This window comes from Egretta garzetta, unplaced genomic scaffold (genome assembly GCF_000687185.1).
Source record: "Egretta garzetta isolate BGI_Z169 unplaced genomic scaffold, ASM68718v1 scaffold766, whole genome shotgun sequence".
NCBI lineage: Eukaryota > Metazoa > Chordata > Aves > Pelecaniformes > Ardeidae > Egretta > Egretta garzetta.
This window is the reverse complement of record NW_009260030.1, coordinates 93,899-118,888: the sequence shown is the minus strand read 5'-3', so window position 1 is coordinate 118,888 and position 24,990 is coordinate 93,899. Positions and strand designations below refer to the sequence as shown.

The 24,990-nt window shown below is 35.3% G+C and overlaps 1 protein-coding gene across 1 annotated transcript in view; it reads right to left on the bottom strand.

The window, feature by feature from the left end:
• The window catches only part of CFAP46 (cilia and flagella associated protein 46), an 84,737-nt gene that overhangs the window by 26,960 nt on the left and 32,787 nt on the right, over positions 1-24,990 (bottom strand). Inside the window, exons 17-36 of the mRNA XM_035896536.1 lie at positions 24,643-24,776; positions 22,929-23,141; positions 21,454-21,667; positions 20,976-21,125; positions 20,273-20,380; positions 18,347-18,528; positions 16,222-16,353; positions 15,353-15,518; positions 13,715-13,799; positions 13,467-13,605; positions 12,749-12,932; positions 12,141-12,300; positions 8,985-9,208; positions 6,886-7,009; positions 6,327-6,496; positions 5,818-5,966; positions 4,264-4,362; positions 3,898-4,027; positions 2,904-3,050; positions 1,364-1,564 (exon numbers count right to left, since the gene is read on the bottom strand). Coding sequence (XP_035752429.1) covers positions 1,364-1,564; positions 2,904-3,050; positions 3,898-4,027; positions 4,264-4,362; positions 5,818-5,966; positions 6,327-6,496; positions 6,886-7,009; positions 8,985-9,208; positions 12,141-12,300; positions 12,749-12,932; positions 13,467-13,605; positions 13,715-13,799; positions 15,353-15,518; positions 16,222-16,353; positions 18,347-18,528; positions 20,273-20,380; positions 20,976-21,125; positions 21,454-21,667; positions 22,929-23,141; positions 24,643-24,776 — 3,111 coding nt within the window. The remainder of the gene's footprint in view (positions 1-1,363; positions 1,565-2,903; positions 3,051-3,897; positions 4,028-4,263; positions 4,363-5,817; positions 5,967-6,326; positions 6,497-6,885; positions 7,010-8,984; positions 9,209-12,140; positions 12,301-12,748; positions 12,933-13,466; positions 13,606-13,714; positions 13,800-15,352; positions 15,519-16,221; positions 16,354-18,346; positions 18,529-20,272; positions 20,381-20,975; positions 21,126-21,453; positions 21,668-22,928; positions 23,142-24,642; positions 24,777-24,990) is intronic.

The window sequence follows — 24,990 nt, the reverse complement described above, 5'->3', positions numbered from 1 at the left end:
CCCTAATATTCCCCAAAATGACTGATTCTTGACAGCTGTACATAAGTCTAGAAAGTCTGAGTTATAATCATATGTAGGTATTTTGATATGATTAAATGAATGGAGCACACAAGGAGAGAAGATAGAGCCAGACTCATCTTAGAGGTACAGAGCAAAAAGAATGAGGGGCAACAGACCAGTGTTTGGCCACCTTCTTAGTCACTTTTTTGGGGTGTGGATGGGGCCAGAAAGGCTGTGGAATCTCCATTCTGGGAGATATTTGAAAAGTGGCCATATATGGCCCAGGGCAACTTTATTCAATAAGGTCAGATCTCACTTCCAAATTGCCGCTGCTTCGCCTGGGGTTAGAGCAGATGACCTCTAACCTGAATAGTCATTTGTTTCTAGGCATCCTCCTAGGGACAAATTCTGGCACCCTTACATACACTGACTAGCATATTAATTAATCCACAAGCAAACTATTACAGTTTTACCACCCGGGGATGTAAAAGTCATCCCCAAATGAGAGTTTTGAATGAAAAAGCCCTTAGATGATACTCAAAACCTTATCTATAGATTTGTCCTTATTAAAACATTTTGCTGCTGCATTCATGTTGGCCAGATGTGTGGAGGAAAAAAAAAAAAAACCAAACAAAACCCAGCTCACACATTTCATTAGTAGCTATACTGGTCAAACCTTAGTTTGACTCTCACTGGTAGCCAGGTATTTTGTCCTTCAATGATTGTAAATGTGAGTTCAGCCCAAACCAAAATAATCCCTCTATACAAAACAGACTGGCATGATCAATAAAGGACAGATCATTGCAGACACAACAAGATTTTATTTACACCAAAACTTATGAAAGTGAAGGGTTGAACAGTAAAGGGATATTTCAATGTTATGATACAGTAGTATAGTTCAGAATCTAGAAATAATATTTGTAAAACTATTTGAAATATTTGGAAAGGAAGTGCATACTAGGAAGTAATATCAAAAGTTATAATCTTTATTAAATATGTAAAATAAACACATCCATGTTAACAGAACTGTCTGAGTACAAAAGCATTCTAACAAGAGAATCAGATCTCTGGGATTCAGTTACACGTACTAGATTACAATTGCTCTTATTTCAATAGGATATACAGCTTATCATAAAAACATCCCAAACTCCTGCAGGTAAAATCACATTCCTACTGGCCTGCATCTGTTTGGAAGCTGTAATTAATGTTTGTTGAATGCACCACAGCAAAACCAACATTAACTGCCATTAACACCTATCTTTGTGTTTACTGAAATGCAAAGGCTGCAACATTTCTCTTCACTGAAAGAGGCACCACTGCTGAAAAAACCCCACCACCAAACCAAAAAAAAAAATCTCCTTACCATGCTCTGTTTTCCTTCCCCCTCGTCCTCTAGAATTGCTTCTACAAGACTGAGAGTACTGTTGTACCAAAACTGTTCACTTCCTCCTAGAAGCCGTGCTTTCTCAAGGAACGCTTTAGCTTGTCCATGGTTTCTTTCCAGGTTAGCCAACACAGCAAATAAGTACAAGCACCGTGATACATCATACAGGGCACTCAACTCCTAGGAAGAAAGGTATGTGGCCTATATACAAAAGATCCACTACTGCTATTCATACTTACTTCTATTCATATTTTAGATTAAACTTATTAATAGGCACAGAAATAAGAAGCAAATGGTATTTCTGCAAGTATCTGTAGAATTTCTTAGTTACTCCTTATACTACTTTTTCAAAAACATAAAGTGTCTACTTCATATCAAGAACTTGAAATCTTCAAATACACTTTATATTTCTTTATGTTCCCATATCTTCTACGTCAGAAGTCAAATAAGCTATTTTTCTGCTGTTATTTAGTATGTATGTATCTGCTGCCATTTGTCAGTGTCTGATGGAGAAATGTGGTGATGAAAAATCTTTCAGTGAGCTAGAGCTCCAGTAAATTTACAATGCTACTTTATGTTAGTTATAAATTATATACTAGTAGCATATGAGAGACTAATACAGTGTACAGTATAAATAGTATACTAGCTTATAGACATACAGGATACTAGTAAGAAAATCAATAATTAAAATTATTGTCCTCCCTGATGTCTTTTGAACTTTTCTCAATGTCTAAATTCATGCTTTAATAAGATACATATATTAATGAATATATTATTCATATATTACTATTCAAAGTATTAATGACTCATGCTAAATACACAGAGGCAGTTTTTACTTACATGAGAAAAATCATTATGTGGAATAACAGGATAACAATTAATTTTTTTAAAAAGTAATTGTGTTTCAGTAACCCATATAACCAAGAAGAGAGTTATAATGGACAACAGCAGACACAGGATGAATCTCTCTAATGTAAACCCTTCATAATAAGGAGAGGATGTAGATTTGTTTGGTGGAACATATGGACACTTATTTCAGATTTGCCAGAACTTTAAGTCATAATTTCAGTGTCGGTGGCTGTTTATCAAAACATATTTAGGAGTAAAACTGTAGCAAAATTCAAAATTACACAACCAGACTTTAAAATGAACAAAATGTTGAGAGGATGGAGCTAAATGCTCTCTCTCTCTTATGAGCAAATCTTGAACATCCCTAAACTATTTTAACAAACAAGGTTTGGATAGACATACATCTTCCAAGGTCACTGCAAAGCAGGCAGAGATGCTGACACTACTTCACAAGTTGAAATAACCTTCAGACAATTCCCATAAAATTGGACTTAAGTGCCATATATTTAAATGTACATTTGGTATATGTTGAAACTCAAATGACATAGGTTTGAGGTGGGTTGGGGGGAGGTTTTGGTTTTGCAATTTGATTATTACGAGGAATGACTGCATCAAAATGAACATTTTTCCTACACATTTTATTCATTTTTCTATTTTATTTGTGATGTACCTGAGTTGTAGCATAGGCCTCTGAAAGCAGAATTCTTGCTGGCTGATACAAGCCTAGCTGAATTAGTACTTCAGCTTTTTCTATCCACAAGTAAGGGAAAGAAAGCGCACTCAGTCCTTTTCCTGTTACCGCATTTAACTCAAAAAACTGAAAAATAAAAAAATATTCCACCATCATAAATTTCAAAATTAAACTAGATGGAAACAAGCTATTATTAACTACCATGTTCAATTCTTGATATATCCCCATATCAACTGATAAGTATATACTATTAAAACCAATTTTAGAACAAATAACTACTTCAGATCTGCTACTGTCGCAAAGAAGTTGATTCTTGGTAATAACAAACAATTAAAGAGAAAAACTATTTGCAAGAGCTGAAAGAAGTGACTTACGAGGGATTAGTAATTAGGAAAAAAGATGTTTTACATGCACAAGAATGGAAAAACATGCAAAGAGAGCAAAATTATGTGAAAACAAGGACAGAATTGCCATAATAAAGAGGAAAGTGGAGGTAAACTTTAAGAATATCAGTAAGGTGATTATCTTCCTAAAGAACAGGCAGAAAAGACCAAGCTGAAATATTTGCATGCCTTTAAAACCATACATAGGAGAGAACAAAACAGTATGCAGTGATGTAATGCAGAGAGGAAGAGGAGAAAACTGAGACCAAGAGTGAATACAAGGTCTTTTTTCTTCTCAGCCTTTTCCATTGATTTGCGTTAGTCCCAAATTCCATTTGTAGAAAAGTAGTTTTACTTTGTACAAATACAGATTCTATTCTTGTTCTTCCAAAATACAAATAATAAGCCAGGCAAATCCAGCTCACATTCAGCTCACACCTGCCAGCAGAATTTAAGAGTATACATTTTTAATGATGTTTTTGTGTTCATGTATTTCTCAAGTATAAAATGGTTTAAAAACAAACCAGCAAATGCATTAAAATAAAAAGTGCAGGGTAACTTATAACAGAAAATGGAGTAGAAGTAAAAACCTTTTCACTTGAATTAAGTATATTCTTATCCCTACTACCATCCAGCTGAGCATTTTCAAAAAACATTTTTCTTTCTTCTGTCTTAGTATGCGCTTTTTTTTCTTTTTTCAGTGAAATCTCTTGCCTACACCTAAATCACAAGAAAGACAAAGTAAATTCAAGTTATTTTAGAAGTATTTGATAATGAGGTATTAGCATGTTAGGCATCTTTACCATACACTCACTCTGTGGATAGACACAGAACAATCATGCACATCTCTTTGTGTTAAGAGATCATGGGTTTTAATCTTTTTTTTCCACAAGGACACTTATCAACTGTAGGGAAAAAAGCCAACTAGTTATAGCCTCTGTAGTGAAAATACTTACACTGCTTGTTCTAATTCACTGATGTATGCTTCTCCAGCAGCTTTCTCATGATATAAAGATGCCTGACTCAGTTTAAGGTCTGAACATATCAGGGCAATTCTAAGAATAAAAAGAAGAAATGTTTAAGAAACAATCAGAATCTTTCATATGTTGCTTCATATAAACACATTATCTATAAAGAGCATACATTCCACATTTGTCAATCCTACTTTCTTGTGTCTTGATTAATATTGGCAATAACAAAGATTTGAAATAAAAAAAGGGGAAAATGGAGTAGTTGAAATATGCTATTGATAGAGGTCATAGAATAGTTTGGGTTGGAAGGCACATTTTGAAGATCATCCAGTCCAACCCCCCTGCCATGGGCAGGCGCATCTTTCACTAGACCAGGTTGCTCAAAGCCCTGTCCAGCTGACCTTGAACACTTCCAAAGATGGGGCATCCACCAGTATCCCCAGTCCATCCATCAAACCCATATCTCTCCAATTTAGTGGCAAAAATGATGTAGAAGTACAAAAATATTTATAATATTTTGCACTACTGCATGCAAAAAAACCCATACATGTGTATTTGCTAACCCACTTTTCTGTATTTAGTACAGTAATAGATCAGAGAACCTATCTGATCATATATAAAAATCAGGCCATAGATATAAATAAAATACCACAAAATATAAACAAATCTTGAGGAGTAAACAAAACAATTTGTCTGGCAAAGCTTGGCTGCAAATCTATTTCATATTAGTAAATCACTTTTAGTCTTGTAAGACAGCAGCTCAGTAATCAACTGGCAATCCAGATAAACACACATACGTTTGTATACGTGAATATTTATTCTGTTATGTGGGATCAGTCTCAGGCACTTTACGTGATGTGGCATTTCACAAACTATTGGGAATTAAGCTAACAATTATTGCTTGTAGCTGTTAATTATTAAGCAAACATTATGCAACACATTTCAAAAAAGCATGATGAAATGTTTTAACTAAAACAGCAATAATTTGTCATTGCATGCATATTAAATATTTTTGAATCAAAACTTTTAGGGCTAATCTTCCGTAAAAATAACAGAATTTTGTTCACAAAGGCAAATCTCTCTATAAAAGAGAATACGCTTATTGGGGATATTTATTTGGGTTCTTAAGCTAAAGACGATATATTTTTGATGCAAGATGGGAGTCTGCCTTTTGAATACTTAAAAGATAAAAGATAATACTTTTCTTGACATTCTTTTTTACTTTGCTTTTTTCAGCTAGGTGACAATAAAGCAGTACAGAAATTCTTCACATGGAAGTGGCTTGAGTTCATAATCTTGTACACCTTTCCCCATGGAGATCATGTTTAGTAACAGATAAGCTTAGTGGCTTTAATTCCACAAACAAGTCAATTCATCAAAACTCTATTAAACTGTACAAAAAAGGAATGAAAAGAAATTTTTTAAATTACAAATATAAAACAATTTCACAAAAAGCCTTGGTACTATTTAGTGAAATATGAATGGATGGTCCCCTCCATCCAGTTTCCCTTTTATTTAAAATAAACAAAGGATACAAACCGAAGGTGATAGAGATCAGACAGACTTCTGCATTCCACAACTTCGTTAGCAATAACTTCAGCTAGCTGAAAGACGGGAAGAATCAAGTGGGGACAGAAAATTTTCTGTAGTTCTTTAGATAAAAGATCCATAAAATATAAAGTGCAAGCCTGAAAAGAAATTTTTTAAATTCAGTCAGCATAAACATCATTTTGTAGAGAATAAATTTTAAATTAATGACCACATCTTCAGTTCCAAACTTTACTAAAAAAAATAAAAAAGAAATTGTCAACGGACAAAGCAGCTAGGAACACAGAAATCCAGTAAATTCATTCTGTAGGATTAGTTCATTTCAGAATGCAGAGGACAAGCTACCGCTTTTTGAAGTATTAATGAATACTATGACAAGGAAGTATTTCTGATAGCTGTCTGAACATACTCTTAGACAGAAAAACTAAAATGCAGCATAGTTCTCTGCTACTAATTTTTTCCCTAAATAATAAATGCTCCAGAATGTTGATTATACTTACAGGTTTGGGGAAATTATCCCAATTAATACCATAACGATTTGTTTTCTGTTTAAAAGTATCTCTGATTTCATTGGGACAGTCATAATGAGCCCATTCTTCCACATTTGCTGGTAAGGTATCAACTGATCCTTTCCCTTTAGAGTTCTCTTTCGCACCAGAAACTTCAACCTATAATAAGGACATTTATGATGCCAAAGTAACATTCTTGTTGGTATTAGATATGCATCTAACATTAAAAAAACCCCAACATATCTGCTTAATATCCTTTGAAGTTTTACCCCTTTTTTTTTCTTGACCTCTAGGCTGTGGGTTTTACAGAACAGCAGTATTTTGACCAAAGCAACAAACAAAAGAAAAGAAAAAGTATCTGTAAGTTCATGACCTGTCAAGTCTGTGCAATCAAGAGTGAAGGTGTGATATACAGACTCACAGAAACATTCTTCACAGGTTATGAGAGTCTTTACAGGAAAGCATCTGAACTATTTAACACACGAGCCCAGGAAAACATCTCTTAGAATGAGATGATTGGTTTAATTCCTCAGGAAAGGGGTTCTCTCTTGTTTCCCTTTCTTTTTGTCCTTCTCGTTTTTAGGAGCAATTATTGACTGTACCTTCTGAGAAGCTGTGAGTTGTGAAGACTTTGCTAATACTTTTGTAGTAAGTCCTGATGCTGACAACGACACCTAGATAGTAAAATAATTACTTTCAATTTTCAGTAATAACGTCAATTTCTAGTAATAACAATTATTCACTCCAAGTCACTATCTACAGCTATTAACAATTGTCACATACCATGTTATGCTTGCATAAGAGCTTTCTTCAGAAAACTAAAATTTCCAAGATTCCTAGATGCTTGCATTATTTGTGCAATGCACTACAGCAGCTGAACTGTCAGAAGATGACATCATCCCTCTGATAAATACTTCTGCTACTTTTTTAACCTATATGATTGCAAATTAAATTCTTTTTTTGAAACTGCTAGTCTGGATTGCTTAATCTTCTACATCGGACGAATTTCCTAACTGGAAGACTGCAGAGAGCTACTCTGTTCTTCTGGATTAGTCTTCTACAATGCTACTAATGAATGCTATATAAAAGAGATTTCTAATATTATTTAAGGATACGAAAGCATCCATTGAAAATTTCTCTGCGCATGCAATAGCACAGCTTCTGATCTTACCTAAAACACATTAATTGGAGAAGATGAATATATTTTGCTGGAGGGATCAAGAGTAGAACACAAAATATGAACAAAAAGTAATGCTGGATGCTGCACAACTTGTGAAAATTTCAAATTAAAAGTAACAAATGTCTTTTAAAAAGTCAGAGGCAGCTGATTTGGCTTGGATTATTCAGGTTTTCAGAGAACATTTTAGTATCTTCTACGGAGTTATTTATGGAGTTCTAACACTTGAGAGCCTGCTTCAGAAGTGGACAACTGCATTCCAGTCTGCTTTAGTTTGTACTCCAAAACAAGGTTAGGTGTCCCATAATACTTTCATTCCTTTAATGCCACATGGTTATTCTTTTTCCCACAGTACTGTTCAGCTGTAAATACGAGTTCTTAGAATTATTGTCATTGTCCTGCAACTGCTACTGAAAGTTGCATTAACTCTTAATTTTTTAATTTTTAGTAGCTTATTCAAACAGTAATACTCCCTTCAGATATTTTTTCTCTAGTAAGAGAGTCAGTCAAGTTCAGGATATTAAAAATTATGCTTATGTAAAATCTGAAAATACCAATATTCAATTTTTATTTTTCAAATTCTTGCCTTCCATCTAACACTAGAGTCCAAACATTTCACAATGAAAACTTGATAATAATTACCACAAGAGTAACAAACTGCAGGCTTCTACAGATAATGGGAATAAAATTATGCACAAGCTATAGCTTCCCGATCTAGTCGGTATGTCCCATCTATAGCACTAATTGTTTCTGTAATGATTTGTGGCATTACTATTAGCAAGTACAGATTTAGTCCCTTCAAAGATTTACTTATATTCAATGTATAATCATTTTCCTATGGTTTTTGCCATGATTCTCAACAGCCACTTAAATTAGGCATACATATAAATGAGAAATGAAATAGATTTGATTTGAAGTGCTGTAACAATGAAAAAGTGATTTGAGAATAATAATCAGTTAACGCTGCCTGTCTATACTTTTTCTCAAAACTTAACAAACAAATCAACATCTGAATTTAATTTAACTATGTCACACAATTCCTTTCAGTCAAATGACAGCCCCTTTGATTCAACCTAAGTGAAGGTCCATCTTTTAACCACTGTTCTCCAAACTGTCAGCAATGACTTCAGCATGTATTCTGCCACTACTGACATTCTTTAACAAACGAAAAATACAAAATTTTAGAACCTTTTGCACGAAACATATGAATGTACTCCAGAGAAACAATGGGCCATTGCTTTTATCCGTAATATGTCTCTTCCCTATTTTCGTGAGACAAACAATTTTCTTGTTTAATCGTTAAATGTGAAAAAATATACTAACTATACCATAAAATTGGAAATTCTAAAGACATAGTTAAAACATCAAATGAATAGCTGGCACCATAATTACACATGATAACATGAAATATACTGGCCACATTATAATATAATATAATATTATATAATATAATATGTCTCATACAACCTTACCTGCCAGATACGGATGATACAAGCATATGCCATCAAACAGTGCTGCCGATGAAAAGGAGAACTATGACCAGAAATTAAAGCCATTAATGTCTGTGCTCTAAACAAAGCTTCCAACTGTTTAATATTACTCAAATCTTCCAAATTAATTTGGGGCATGATATCATTTGCTCCAATGTCTATCTTCAAATTTTCTGTAGGTGAAAATTTTGGTATAGTATTTTTTTCTGTTAAAAAACAAATAACATGCTCTCAGTGACAGTATTTAAAAATTTATTCAAAAGTTAAAATTTCAGAATCGAAAATGAAAATATTTATAGAAAAAACACAGAAAAATGGAAATCCATCTACTGAAGATGTTCTTCTTAGGGCGATGCAATGCTACTTGTACCATATTTTCAATAATAATGTAAGAGTTATGTATATTAAACGATGTAAGTCTGACACAGAAATGAAATCCACAGCAAGCACACTATGTCTTCTTGAAAATAAATCTCTGGAAAAGATGGTCTAACTTACTTACTTCAGCCACTTACGTAGTGTTGCAGTCAAGCAAAAAATCCTTTTGATCCTGACGTAGTGGTTTCTACAGTGACAAAAGACCATGTCCTAACCACCAGTAGCCTAGCCGGCAAGAAGTGTATTTGGCCAGCACTCATTTCCAAAACAGAAATGGGCCATAATCCAACTACAGATGGGTCAATGTATGTATATGAGCTATGTCTAGACCACAGCTCAAGCTCATCCCTGTGTCTGTAACGAGATACCTTAATGGCTCTTGATGGCAACTACGGAAGATATTCTGCTACTCAATCCTCTCTTTTGTGCTGTGTAATTCTGGCAATTTTTCAGCAAACACTGATGTTTTATAGAAATTCCAACTCAGCTTGAAATTCAGCTCAAAACCAACTAATTCAGCAGACTTTCAGCTTGAAGTGAAATACTATAAAGACACAGTTCTCTTTCAACATCAAATCGATGCTCTACAACATAAAGCAGAGTGCAGTAACAACAGCTATCACATAATCCAATGACTGTCATAGATGATGTTATCAGAAGTAAGAGGCAAATCGAGTGAATTCTGAGCACGCCTAACACAGCATAAAGTCAGGGAAAGGGACACTTCAGATTAATTTTAATCTTTCATAATAAAAGATACAGATGGCAAGATAGAGGCAGGATAGGTGGTTTGCTATGGCTAGGAAAATGGCTAACAGGCTGCACTCGGATGGTGGTGATCAATGCGTGTTACTCAGGCTGCCAGCCGGTCACAACTGGGGTCCCCCAGGGATCAGTACCACGCTGTTCAACATGTTCATAAACGACGTGGACAATGGGATTGAAAGCACCCTCACCAAGTTTGCTGATGACACCAAACTGAGTGGTGAGGTGGACACATCAGGAAGGAGAGCCTTCTTACAGAGAGACAAAGACAGGCCGGAACAGTGGGCTAGAAAGAACTGTCTGAAGTTTAACAAAGACAAGTGCAAGGTACTGCACCTGGGACAACACAACTAAAGAGCCCTGCAGAGACCAGGATCTGTGTATCTGGGGAGCAGCCTTGCTGAAAGGGACCTGGGTCCTGGTGGACAAATGGAACATGAGTCAGCAGTGTACTGCTACAGCAATGAAGACAAGTCAGATCAGGGGCTGCATTGGCAGGGCATTACTAGCAGACATAGAGATGTAACCCACCCACTACACTCAGCGCTTGTAAGGCTGCAGCTGGAGTACTGTGTCCAGTTCTGGCCCCCACAAATGAAAAAAACACACAGACAGACCGGAGAGGGTTCAAAGGAGGGCCATGAAGATGATCAAAGGGCTGGAGAACCTGCCCCAAGAAGAAAGTCTTAGGGAGTTAAGGTCTTTTCACCCTGGAAAAAAGAAGGCTCAGGGGGACCTCATCATAGTTTTCTAGTACTTAAAGGGCAGCCACAAATTGGACAGAGGCTCTCTCTTCACAAGAAGCCACATGGAGAGGACAAGGGGCAACAGGTACAATTTGCACTGGGAGAGGTTTCATCTTGATAAAAGAAAGAAATTTTATACAGTGCAAACAATCTATCAGTGGAACAACCTCCCCAGGGATGTGGTGGAGTCCCATCACCAGAGGTTTTCAAGAGACAGCTGGACAGGGTGCTAGATAATCACATCTAGACTCCTGTTTCCACAAAAGGTTGGATCAGATGACCTTTGGAAGTCATTTCCAACACGGGATGTTATATTTTAATCTAATTTTTCTTACTACATTATTTCAGTATCCATTAAAAGTTTTGTAAAAAAAATCTTGAAACATAGGTAGCGTAAGAAGTCCAGTAATCGTAAGCAACCATGTAAGGTTAAAGAACAAGCACAAACTTTAAATCACCACAGGGCTATAAGAAACCCCAACAAAACCACTAACAGAAGAGTACGAACAGAATATTGCTACTGTGACTTTAATCAAATGTGTGACACTAGAGACACTGAACATTTATCTTTTTCAATGCAAACACCAGAAGTACTTGTCCGATCTAGCTCGTCTACCCACACAAAAATAAGAGCAGAGCAGAGCAGATGTTGATTAATGCAACACAGTACAGTATTGTTCCAGAAATAGATACTTTTTTTTCCAATTAAGTAACGGGGTATCCTATCAAAATAGGTCATTGAGTCCATACCACTACAAGTGGACACAAAGTAAAAGGACCAAAGAATTTTTTACACAGTTAAATAAGTATTTGAAAGTGTACATCCCTTTAAAAGTAATTTTTGAAAAATCCATCCTAAAATACTAGATAAAGTCAAGGAAAGGGCAATGGAGATGGGTACCCAAATCTTGGCAGAGAAACCATTTCCTAAAGTCACATCTGGCCCTCCATGAGGATGCATTTGAAACAAACTGCCTAGCACTGCCTTCTGGTAGCATCTCACAAGTCAGGAACCCCTACGTCAGGTAGGAGCTGTATCCTACTGCACCAAGAGACTGAGGGCAGGTCTCCATGACATGATGAGAACTCACAGATACAGTTAAGCTAGTACTGAACAAATGGCAGTGAACATTGGAGAAAGTACAGCCAAGCTGGTGCCATTCTTTGTGGTAACAAAGTTGTAAATTAAAACTGTCCCTTGCATTTGCTGCTGAGAAATTCCTCTGAAGGATATACCACTTTTACATACCTCCTTCTTGTGAGGACTGCATAGAAAATGTCATATGTAGCAAGAGATCTACCACCCAGTCCAAAGGTTTAATGACATCATTGAGGGGAAACTGGTTGCAATATAACCATTCAGCAAATTCCATCAGATAATCAACTTTCTGCCATTCGTTTTCTTCTTTCTATAAAAGTAATAAAGGAAGAGTTCATTTATATTTGGTGATGTAAACCATCTGAATGATATTCAAAAGTTCAATGTAGTCCTAACAGAAGCAAAAAGAAAATAATTTGACAGTGAGCAGTTTTACTGGCATCACATAACCAGAGTTATGCTAAACGGAATGTAACAGAAAACTCTACCAATTAATTCTTTGCTTTATCACAACTTCTTGCAATTGGCTACTCTTTGGACATTTTTCTTTGACAGGACGCAAATGAACTTTCACCATTTACCACAATTCAACCATATACAGTTTTCAACTGCAGAGCAATTTCAAAGTCATAAAATGCAACAGCCAAGTACATGGCCTTCTTACCCATGCAGTTATATCCTTCACAGAACTTGCAATCCCATGAATCACTTGAGAAACATTCTATCAGCATTTGAACCCACAGTAAAAACTGACAAACCTGTAAAGCCATGATTGCATTCTGAAAACAGCTGAACTGTCCGACGATACTTCTGGAGACTGTTACCAAATGACGCCACATATGTGACAAATAGTCCTCACTTTCATCTTTGAATTTCTGAATGTCCATCATAAAATTGCATCCCAATGCTGCTTTCACTGTAGCCATATGTTTAAAAATCAGGCTAGAAAAAAAACAAAAAAATTGCAAGTTACTTGCATCTGTACCTGTAAAGTAACTCGGTGAGTAGGACAGATATACTAGTTCACATCAGTACAGTACAGAGACATAAAGTTCATCAACTGACACAGAAGGGCATAAATCTTTGAACTTGGATAGGACTATGTAAACAGTACCATAGGCAATTTAGTTTCCATTTAATGTAGATGGATTTACAGCTAGGAAAATTAAAGTTTCTGCTATATAGCCACACTTCATATGCCTGTTTTCTTGGAAAAGCAAGATACTGCTTATATACAAATTTTTAAGAAATGAAATTTACAAATATTATTAATATCATATTATTAACATAAGGAAGCATTGTCAATGTATGTCTTTTTCATCAAAAAGACACAACGGTGTTTTCTGTTGCAAGAACTGACAGGCTGACAAAAAGCAATCACAGTATTTCCCAATGCAAAATAACAATACAGTCAGAGTTTTGTATTTCTCCAGAATCAGGACACTTATTTTAATAAAAATAAGTCAACCAACTTACAGCCTGTGTCTTGTCTGAGGCAAAACCTGAATAGCTTCTTCCAGGACTTTTAGTGCTGTCTCCCAATCAGCTTTATCAGCATATATGTGGAATAATAACCCATATAAGGAAGTTCTTAATGTCAGATCTTCCTCGGCACCTTTGAAGTATATTCAAATGATTTATTAATATACTGCAGAATTAGAATAATGATATTACAAAATACTGGGGGGTTTTTTATTTCCAGATCAGAAGAAGGAAGAACATGCCTGGGAGAAAGCCTTCAACTGATAACCCAATACTTTGAAAATCATTTGTAATCCACTGATGCAAAGGCAACATATCCTTCTTCTCCTAAAAAGACAAAAAAAAAAAAAAAAAAAAAAAAAAAAATAAAAAAAAAAAAAAAAAAGGGGAAAAAGAAAAAAAAAAAAAAGAAAGAAAAAGAAGGGAAAGAAGTTGAAAGGAAAAAGAAACCATTCTAGGTGAATATCCAGCACGGCAGAACATTGAAGCCGCCGTAAAAAAAAAAAAAGAAAAAAGAAAAAAAAAAGCCCTTTATCTTTCAGTTAACATATGTCTTTAAGTATTAGTGTACTTCTGTTTCATTTGTAAACCAATTAATATGGTTAATATGAACTATTAAGCTGTTACTTAAACAGCTACTTGGGCAGATGAAAACCGCAGCCATTTCTCCAGAATGAGTTCTAGAATACAAAACCAATACACCAACAACCAGACTCAGTAATATTCAATCAGTTACACTGATTAAACAACATGTACTCTGTCAGAGAATCACAGAACAGCAGAGGACGCAGGAACCGTCCGTAGCTCTCTAGTCTAACACCTCTGCTCAAAGCAGGCTGAAACCAAGCAGGTTGCTCTGGGCCTTATTCAGTCATGCTTGAGTAACCCAAGCAGAGAGTCCACAACCTCTCTGGGTCAAAAACAAGTAACAGCTAATTTTTTCAGACTATTTTCAGATAATTTTTAAAAGATGACTTAATGTCTTGTCCCATTTTGCTTAGCTGGCCTTACCTGTTAAAATTTGACCATCGCAATTCTCACCCAAGGGTGAAAGACACAATAATTGTTTCCTTCCCCTCTACAGCACGGTTTTGCAACTTCAAAGATAAATTCACTATCTTGCTTCACAAATAGATCTATATACAGTTCTACTGATATACTGACCATTGCATACATAAAGGACTATGCTAATAGATCATCTGATCTGTAGCTACACCTTTTGGGTAATCATTACATTAACATAATTAAAGATTTATCAGATTTGGTCAAATCAGCATTTACTTCTGTGAAGGCACTAAATCTAATCTAGTGGCCTTCTACAATGGAGTGACTGTGTCAGTGGACAGGAAAGAGCTATGGATATCACCTACCCAGATTTCTTTAAGACCTTTGATACAGTTCCCCACAACCTTCTCGCTCCCAAATTGGAGAGATATAGGTTTGGTGGATGGACTGTTAGATGAATAAGGAAGTGGCTGGATGGCTGCGTCCGAAGAATTGCAGTCACTGACTCAATGTTCAAGTGGAAACCAGTAATGAGCGGTGTCCCTCAAGGGTCCATACTGGGACCAATACTGTTTAATACTGCCAGGTCCTGTTTGACTAACCAAGTCTGGCAATTGCCTAAAACCAGAACAACCACCAAATGGGGAGGGGGGCGGGGGGAAGAGTACGCGATTCCCTGTATATGTGAATGCATGCCATGTGAATGCAGGTAAGAAACTATATATGTGTTTATGACAAATAAGTCACTTTCCCCTCTAGGAAAGGTACCTTGAAGTTCGCACCCAGAGCTTCAGAGCAAACCAGAATTTTTCTTTATCATCAGTACCAATCACTAAACACAAGCACAATTAACAGTACCTACCAGATATTCTCACCTGTTTATTTGTAGACTCTGCTTTAATTATGTTCTTAAGAATTATGTCAGCAGGTTCTTTAAACTGCTCTCTGTCCCATGGAGAACCTAGCAAAGGTAAACACGTATTCCAAAAGTGTCTAGCTGCAAACATTACGAGGGAATAATTTCCGGCTTCACCTGCATACCTGAAGAAAGTGAAGTACAGCTTAATGAAGGAAAACAATCAGACTCTAGCCAAAATAAAGGATTTTACTTCTACAAGCAGCTGGGTTTACCTGATCTACCACCATATAGAATCTCAGCAATGAAGGGTTAGCATATGAGGTTCATACAAAAAATATTTTCCATTTTTATGTACAAAACACCTTCACACATTCAGAATTAGCAATAAACAAGTACCATATTGATGGTTTTACTGATTTTTGTGTAATCTTAGCTCAAGAGCCTGCATTAAAAAAATAGTAGAAATCTACTCAAGATATTCTCACTGGAATAATCTACTTTTTTTGGCTTCCTATTATGTTAATTTCTCATTCTAAAAACATTACCAAATAGAACAAAACAATTACTAAAATGCTATGGATCTTGCATAGTACAGTACCACTGTAACACAAGAATATATCCCGAATGCCTCTAGCTGCATTCAAATTGTTTTGAGCATATTCCATGCAAATGTTACTTTGAATTAATACAATTTTAAAATTCTCCAGATTGCTCTACAACACAGTACTCATCTGAGTGAGCAAAAGCTTTAGAACTTCACAGAATCACAGAATGGCGAGGGTTGGAAGGGTTGGAATTTTAGATCTCTTTTATATATTAGCCTTTTATATATATATATTACAGACTTAGTCTTTTATATTAGTCTTCTCTCAAAATAAAACATACCTGACACTCTGAACAAAGGCTTTTGATGCTGCTACACACAAATGTTTTCTTCCAGACAAATTGTCCATTATACTCTTTCCTTGTATACAGGCAATAGTGCTTAACATTTCTTGTCTCACCCTGTAACCTGACCTGAATAAAGGCAAATAATTAAAGAAGTGCTATTTCTGTGGTCTAAGAACATACCAGTTCCTCTTAATGATGCTTTCAAGTTGTTACTAACTAGATGTCCCTCGCCTTAGAAGTTACAAATGCTTCTCCTGACTTTCCTTTTAAAGTAAGAAAACATTTGAAAAACTGAACATTTTGTGAAAAGATATCAGAAATAGAATATCTTTTCACATCTCTAATGGAAATAACTGTGAAATCAGATTTTTAAAAAACATTATCTACATTTAGCAAGGGGAGAATAGATTTGGGGTTTTCTCCCCATTATTCACTACTGTACATCAAACAAAATATTAGTCCAAGGTCAAACTTACATGGCAAGTAATTAAAAACAGAAATATGGAAAATTAGACAGTTTTTGATAATTTCTTTTGGAAATGGTCTCACTTATGTCTGGTAAAGTATGCACAGGGCTCTGGAGAAATTGATTTGGATCATATTCCACTACATTTAAAAGAAAAGAACGTAGATTTCAGTCCCAACAGTTAATCAGTTAAAAATAAGTAAGTAAATAAATCTGGTATCATTGGTTAATACTGATTTTGTAAGAAAAGACATAATACAATTTGCAAGATTTTTTTTTTATGTCTTAGTTACAATGTGCAACCATATTTAGAAAAGTAGACATTCTAGTTGGCCTCGTTCCTACCCTGTGGTGAGAACTATCATGTAGTTGCGATTTGTGCCCACGAGAGGACACCAGTGTTCTACAGTACAAGTTAACAACAAAAAAAAGTTAAAAATAAATATTTAACCCTTCTTTGTCCTGAAGTTGTACTTTACCACGGGAAGACTAAGTTTATCTTCCATTTCTCTGGAAACAGCACTGAAAACCCATGACTACACTTCTTTGTCAAAGCAGCAAACATTTTATCATTCACTAGTTTGCAGATTGCTAGATATACACCAAGTATTTTCTCAATTTCTGTAATGTTCTGAAACTATATATTTCCTATTAAGGTATCTTATTTGGTTTGGCATGGGTTTCGCCATGTAGCAAACAACCACGACTTTCAAAGAGCAGAATATATTTTTAGAAGATAATTTATTTTTCAGAGAGAAAAATGATCAATAAATTATATTCTAAGTGTTTCACGTCTATTTTAAACTTCCCACATTCCAACAAATGGTTACAAAATGGAGTTGATTCCTTCCGCTTTTGATAAAGTTGCATTCTGGTTTTGGAGGAAATTATATTGAAAAATGGAAGGATCAAAGGATATCACCTTTTTACAGATCTGTTAATATATGAAATCCTTTCTTTCTGTTTTTCTTTGTGATCAAAGTTTTAAATTATCAGTTAAGAAAGACATGGGGCTTTTAAAGAAATTAGTTTCTTTCCTACTGCACCCATACACATTGGTGGTAATGAAGACCATAAAGGCTGCCTGACGTCAGAGCTGGAATATAGCAGCTGCTGTCACCTATCATCATTCACAGCTCCATCTTGTTCCATGAACTGTGCAGACTCTTTTGCGTATTAGAGCCAGCTCAGCATTGGAAGCATTTTGCGTCAGCAAAAGAACTAGATAAGCTACTTTCTGCTTGGAAATTATGGAAGTGTGAAAAGACCATGATTGCCAGAGACCATTTCAGAAAAGCAATGCTCCCCAGGAAGACACTCAAACACACGTACATGTGACCTGTTGACTCACTTGAATAACAAAATTCATGTATCTTCCTGAACCGGGTCCAGAGCCACAATCTGGATCTCGCGTTGCCTTTTGCTCAGGCTACGCTGCACAGTTAAAACATCATCTGCAGTACTTAAGTAATTGGGGAATCAGCAGAGTAGGAAAATTTCACTTTTACGTCTTTCACCTGCACTGTACAGTTTCTTTGTAAAAAAGATTCTTTCACTTTTGATTGCATGACCTGATGCATTTACCCTACATACCCTTTCTTCAAAACTTAGTTCAAGTACACCACAGTATCATGCAAAATTCCATGTACTTACATTCCATATTTCTTAGTATCTCTATTGTGGAAAAAATTCTCATCTGATTCCAAGATCCTTTTGGAACAAGTCATCACTGTTTCATAGTCACATGATATATATGCAAAATATGTGAGCCGTGTCATTGTCTGCAATTCCACTAAGGAATCTGACCAACTGCATTCTAAAGCCAATTTAACTAACTGGAGAAAAAAAAAAGAGAGTTTAAATCTCAGGTTTTTTTCATGCTCTTTTCTACAGCACTTACATGCTTACAGCTGTATCTTCCATACAACCCACTTGGGCATGGAACAAGAACGTGATAAAACAATCTAGAAAACCAAAGAGTTACAAGAACAATCAAAATATACAATAGAGAAGCATCGTTCACCCTGTAGTAAGTATTGCAATAGTGTATGTAAATCCAATTGTAAGTGTGCATGCCTTTGGACCAGCGGTATCTGCCAGGACTTTTATAAGTCCTCAGTCCTCTTCTGAAAATCAGTGGAACAGGACTTCCAAAATTCAGAGCCCATTTTCGTTAAGCCAAAGGTAAGAATGGGAGATAGAACCACATTTACAGTAACAGTGTTTCATATATAGTCTCACTATAGGATTTAAATGTCTTCCTTGCTTTTGCATGTGTCAGTCAGAAAGTTCCACCTTTTTAAGATAATGGGAATGATTAATTAATTGGTCAAAATGAGGATACTACAATACTGCTCTCGAAAACTAAGCCACTGAAGTAACAGCTAAAGTTAACCCATAATATTTGGCATAAATCTGTAGACCAATTAGAAAGAGATATCTATATATTTATAAGGACCCAGATCCTAGTCTTTAGAAAGAAGGACTTCTACAAGTGTTAGACAATGTCACCAAATTCCTAGATAAATGGGGAAATACATCTTAGTCCTTCAAGAAAGCTCTTTACAGGAGGCAGAAATTATAAATGTGGAAATCAAACAGATGAGACTACAACTCACTGTTTTGAAAATACAGGGTACAAACCTTTCTACACCACCTTTATTCCTCTGGAATAGCCTGGTAACCAACAGGATCACAGGGTAAGTGTGGCACTATTCAGTGTGAGTCATCATGGAAGACTGATCAAAAGCAAGTACTTTTAAGAAACTATGCCTTGTGTAAGACTCATCAAAAAGCCACCTAATTCTTTAAATAGTAATGAATTGCAGTTGTGTTCTACCTTACAGCTGCCAGAAGTAAATTCACTACAACATGAAGTTTTCTGTTGAAATTCTGAATACTTCTAACACAAACCCCAAAATACACCTCTCTACAACTACCTGAAAGGAGGCTGTAGCCAGGTGGGTGTTGGTCTCTTTTCCCAAGTAACAAGTGATAGGACAAGAGGAAACGGCCTCGAGTTGCCCCAGGGGAGGTTTAGATTGGATGTTAAGAAAAAATTCTTCACTGAAAGGGCTGTCAGGTTGAGTCCCCATCCCTGCGGGATTTAAAAGCCACGCAGACGAAGTGCTTAGGGACAGGGTTTAGTGGTGGGATGGCAGGGTTAGGTTTGTGATTGGACTCAGTGATCTTAAGGGTCTTTTCCAACCTAAATTATTCTATGATTCTATAAAGTTTTCTCCATGAAAACTGAAAGGTCAGCAGTATAGTTCTGTACAGAATTAATCTGAACCCATAACGCTCATCTGACGGTTACAGAAATAATCTGCCAGAGCAACATGAGAGTAATTCTAATACTGGTTTTCTAATGCCATCTGTTTTTTTGAGAAATGAAAATATTCAGTCACAAAAATCTTCTACCTGTCCTAACTGTTCAATCTCTTGGAAAGTTTAAAAGGAAATAATGGTACAATAGAAGTTCCAAAATGAATTTTGCCTCCATCCAAAGCTGAAACTGAAAACACATTTATACTATGCAATTTCTTAAAACTCAAGAGCTATTAAAACAAAACTAAATACCTGAGATAAGCTAGGAACAGTGAAATCCATGAGACCCAAGCCATTACTTGAATACATTTCTAGACCAACAAGAATTCTTGCTGTAGGATTTTGTGCTTCATCAATATTCTAAGCAGAAATGAAAAAATTCACATTAACAGATTTTTTTATTTTTTCAAGTGAACATTATTAAGGACGCTAACTGAGATGACAAGGCAATAAGAACTTTGTCTGAAAACCTCAATTTGCATTAAGCAAGTCTTCCTCCCTTTATTGTGTTCTTAAAATGGGAGAATTTATGTATTCATTTATTTTTAATTAACATTGTGAACTCTGAGCTACTACAGTTTCAACATTAAAAAAACATAGCAACAATACAATGAATGTAAATTCCATATATCACTGAGGGATTCTGGTCTCATAGACATAATAAAATGACAGGAATAAAATATTCATTTCCAACCTACTAGGTTCATATTCCAGATATAAAGAGACCATATTAAATGTTGATACAAATATAGATGATTTATAGATATGAAAAACTTGCTGTATTCTGTAAAGATTTATGGGATCTATAGCCAAAATTTATTGTCACATTGTATTGAAATATATAGAAGAAAATACACATTGATAATTTCCATTATTATTAAATGAATTTATGAATTTGATTTAAATTGTTCAAAGAAAAGTTTCAACATTATGCAGGATTTCAGAGAAATAATACCTCCTCCTCAGTCCCAAGTTTATGTCTGATCTGCTGCTGATTTAACTGTTTTGCTTTCACCCACGTAGCAATGATCTGTTGTTGTACGGCAATAGGTACTGCCTCATGAGGTATGGTTCCAGTTATCACATTTAGGGCAAATTCACAAATCTTAACAACAAGAAGAAAAAAAAAAAAGAGAAATGCAGAAAGCTCTTTGTATGGAACATGACATCCATTTGTTATTTTAAAATCACTGCACGTGCACTTCTAAGCCTAACATCATCTCCATTAAGTCAGCCCATATAGCAAATAGAAGTTACAGGACTCAGCCCCAGTTGGTAAGGAACTTCACTGTGCATTTGGGAAGAACCTGTGGTGGCAGGAAATGTAAAAGATGTTAGAAATTTTTGCAAAAAATAAGCTACAATTTAATTTACACGTATTGTAATGTATGACAGCAGACCAAAAAAGGCTACAAAAAATAAGGGCTTTGTACCTCCAAGGCAGCTTTGATATCAGGAAGTCCACTGGGATCTACTGAAAAAGACTGGATGACATTTGCCTTTTCATGTTTCTTTGCTCCAGCTTTTCTGCTTCTGTCTGTTTCTGCATCTTTTTTTGTCTGCTCAGCAAGTTTTGGCTTTGGAATCCAACAAAGAATTAAACCCCGAGCCAAAGCATTACATAACATCAATAAAATCACAGTACTTCTGAAAAAGAAAACAAAAATCAGAAGTACATACTGCAATAGATATAAGAGGAAAGTAATGAAGTTTATTACATTGCTTGAAAATCTAGATTTTTCTTAGAAGGCAAAATTATGGATGTTATAAAAATTCTTTCCACTGGTAAAGCAGTTAGAATGGATAAACATTCAAAAAACAACAACCAACTTTCATAGTTTACATCATATTTTTTCAGCTCATTCTATAACTGAAGCTTCTATTTCCTCAGAGGAAAAAAAAATTGCATTTGTGTCAGACAACCACATTTTAAATATAATTTTTTATTAGTGGGCTGCTATGCATGAAAATAATAAGTATTTCCTAAAAGATTCACCTAAGCCTAACCCCTCAGATAAAACCATTTATTTAGTACACTGTATCACTCTTCATGCCAATCCACTGCTGAGCTGGAATTACTTTTTTTTTCCCCTTAAAAACACAAATTGGATTATGACTAAGACATTACTGCTGATTCATGCTAACATAAATATCAGAATTAATACGCAGGTATTACCAGCCTTCATCTCTGCACAAACTGCACTTTAGGCTTTGTTCTCCATTACTGTTAAAAGAGCCGCCTTTGCTGCTGGCCCTAACAGGTTGCCTAGTGCTGAGGTCACTGCCAACAATGTGCTAAAATGTCTCAGGTTTTGTCCCACAGTCGGACTTTGACTTGAGCATCTCTTCCGCCATAGTCAATCATTCTCCAATGGCATTTACTACAGAACAGGATTTCTCCGACCCACGATGGAATCTATGTTCCCTTTTTCATTATAATGTGCACATTCCTTTTTCTTTTTCCCCTTTTTTATTTCAGAACCAGTAGTAACCACCTTACTCTGATCAGAAATACTACAATGAACGATATTTACCACACATTTCGAGCTGTCCTGCAAACCCACAGGCTAAGAAAATTTTCCTGATTCTTTCTGACTAGCTTAACAAAATGCTATTTCACATGCACATGTTGCTATTCCACAAGAGAAATTAATATTGCTTAGTCTAAAGTTAATATGGCTTACGGTGGATAGTAATAAAGAACGAATAGAAAGGATTAAAAAGTCATTTTCATACTGCAAAATCAAATGTATCTTCTGAACTACTCTGTATATATCAAAGTCCTTCTACTACCACTAAAAGCTAGCAATAAGAGCCTTTCACAGCACAAAGTGATTTACAATGTTTGTAAAAATATTTCTGTTTTAGGAAAAAAAGAGCATGTTCATAACCAAACATTTAAGTTTACCCATTGTGCCCAACAGTCTTCATGGCTCCAAGAAGAGTCTGCAGATACTCAAGAATTTCCCTCTGTCTTCCTGAAGAGATAAGATGTCTATTGTAGTTTAAGATATACACCACAGCATTATGAACAATCCAGGCTTCATTCAATTCTTCTCCTATTTCGGCTGCACGTTGGAAGTTGTCCATAGCATACTGAGATAAGTAGTCTATCCATAAACTGTAAAATTAGTATAAAGAAGCTGTTATTCCAAAACTTCAAAACTAGAATTAATTATATCCTAAGGTTAAATATGCAGTAGTACATCTCAATCAACAGCAACAAGAAATGTTTAATTACTTTTCAGTTGCATTTACAAGGTCTTCATCCATTAACTTATATTTTACTTGGATGAGAAGATGGCTCAGGAAAGGAATTAGTATCTAGATAAAATGAATAGTCTCTGACACTCAAAAGCTATTAGCTTAAAAAATAGTGGCTACAGTTCATGCTTCATTTTTTTAAAATGCCTGTGTGAATCCACACATCAGTGCTAGAAATCATTAAATGTCCATGACAGGGCTCTGCTTGAATACAGATACAAGTAAGGCATTCCGCTCAAGTGTTCAGGAGGTGTATTTTTCACTTAACAACTGCACAATATGTTCTTGCACTCAGAGATAGCTCCAGATGTTCTGAAATGCTAAATTAATTTTTAATAGAATAACATCTTTTTCATAGTATATGCAGTAACATTCTTGCAATAACTTTCTTTTTTTTTCCCCCCTTAATTATCAAGATGTACCATTACTTAGAAAAAGCAATATTAAAAATACAGGCTTGAATGACCATACAGAATGGCCACAGTTAAATCACAAAACCAAGAGTACAAACTAACACAGGGTGTTTCTACATCAACAATGGTACAGGGCACCGTTGACCCAAGTGTTTTTTTCCTATGAGGTTTTAATCTAATTGGGTAAACCCAAAACCAGCTTAATAGCACATTTTGGAACAGAACCCGCATCTTCTTTGCCCCTTGGTTCTTATCAGTTCATACTTTTTCCCGTTTTACTGAACATTTGCAAGCAAACACTGTGAGAAAGGACATGACCACTATCACAATAAGGCTAACGTTAGTACATATGTGAACAGAAGAGAGTTTAAATATCATCTTCAGAATTCTCCTCCCTCTCCCCCTTTGCAAGAAGTAATTGTGTGAGACCAGAAAACCCCCCAATACTTGCTATGTTCTACCCTCCCTTATTAATTTCAGTTGATTGGATAGAACAGACTGGTTTTAGAAACTGAAGTAATTCATTGAATGTATTCAGGTACTCAGACATCATTATAGTTATAGGCACTATAAAGCAAGACAAAGAGTTTTTTTATTTGGGTAAATATATTTTTAAATATAGAATTTCATGGTCTACAGAATTTCAATATAACACAGATTTAATAGTTTTTAAGGTTGGGATACTAGCTTCTAGTTTCAGAGAAATGAATGTTAAATGAAAAATAAAATGCACACTCCAAAATGAAAGCAAACTAAAGAAAAATTATTTCAAATTACTTTTTCTAGATTCTTTTCCTTTTCCCATTACCATGACTACCTGAAAATATGAAGCATCTGGTGGCAATGAATTTTACTAAGAAGAAAACTTTAGCAATTATCATCTCTGTGTGATAATAACAATCTGTTAAGAGTACCTAGGTCTTTTTATATATTAAAGCAAAGCACCTGTACGTTTTCCATTCTGGATCGCTTTCAGGAAGACATGAAACATATCCTGGACAATACTGGCTTGTATCTTCTGGAGGTACAGCATGCTCATTAAGTTCAATTCCCTGCAATCTTAATAAATGAACAGTTGCCTGGAAAGAAACAGAGAAATAAGTTTTCTACCCAGGTTATCATTGTGAAAATAGACTGTGACTTAGTGTTGTTACCTCTTCAAAAATTAAAAAAACACAAAATGTTTTTTCTGATGTTATACAGGCATGCACAACTATATGAAATACATTGTAAAATACTTCATAATCTTCCAATTGTCTACAGCTAATTTTACTCAATAAATTCATTGAGAAA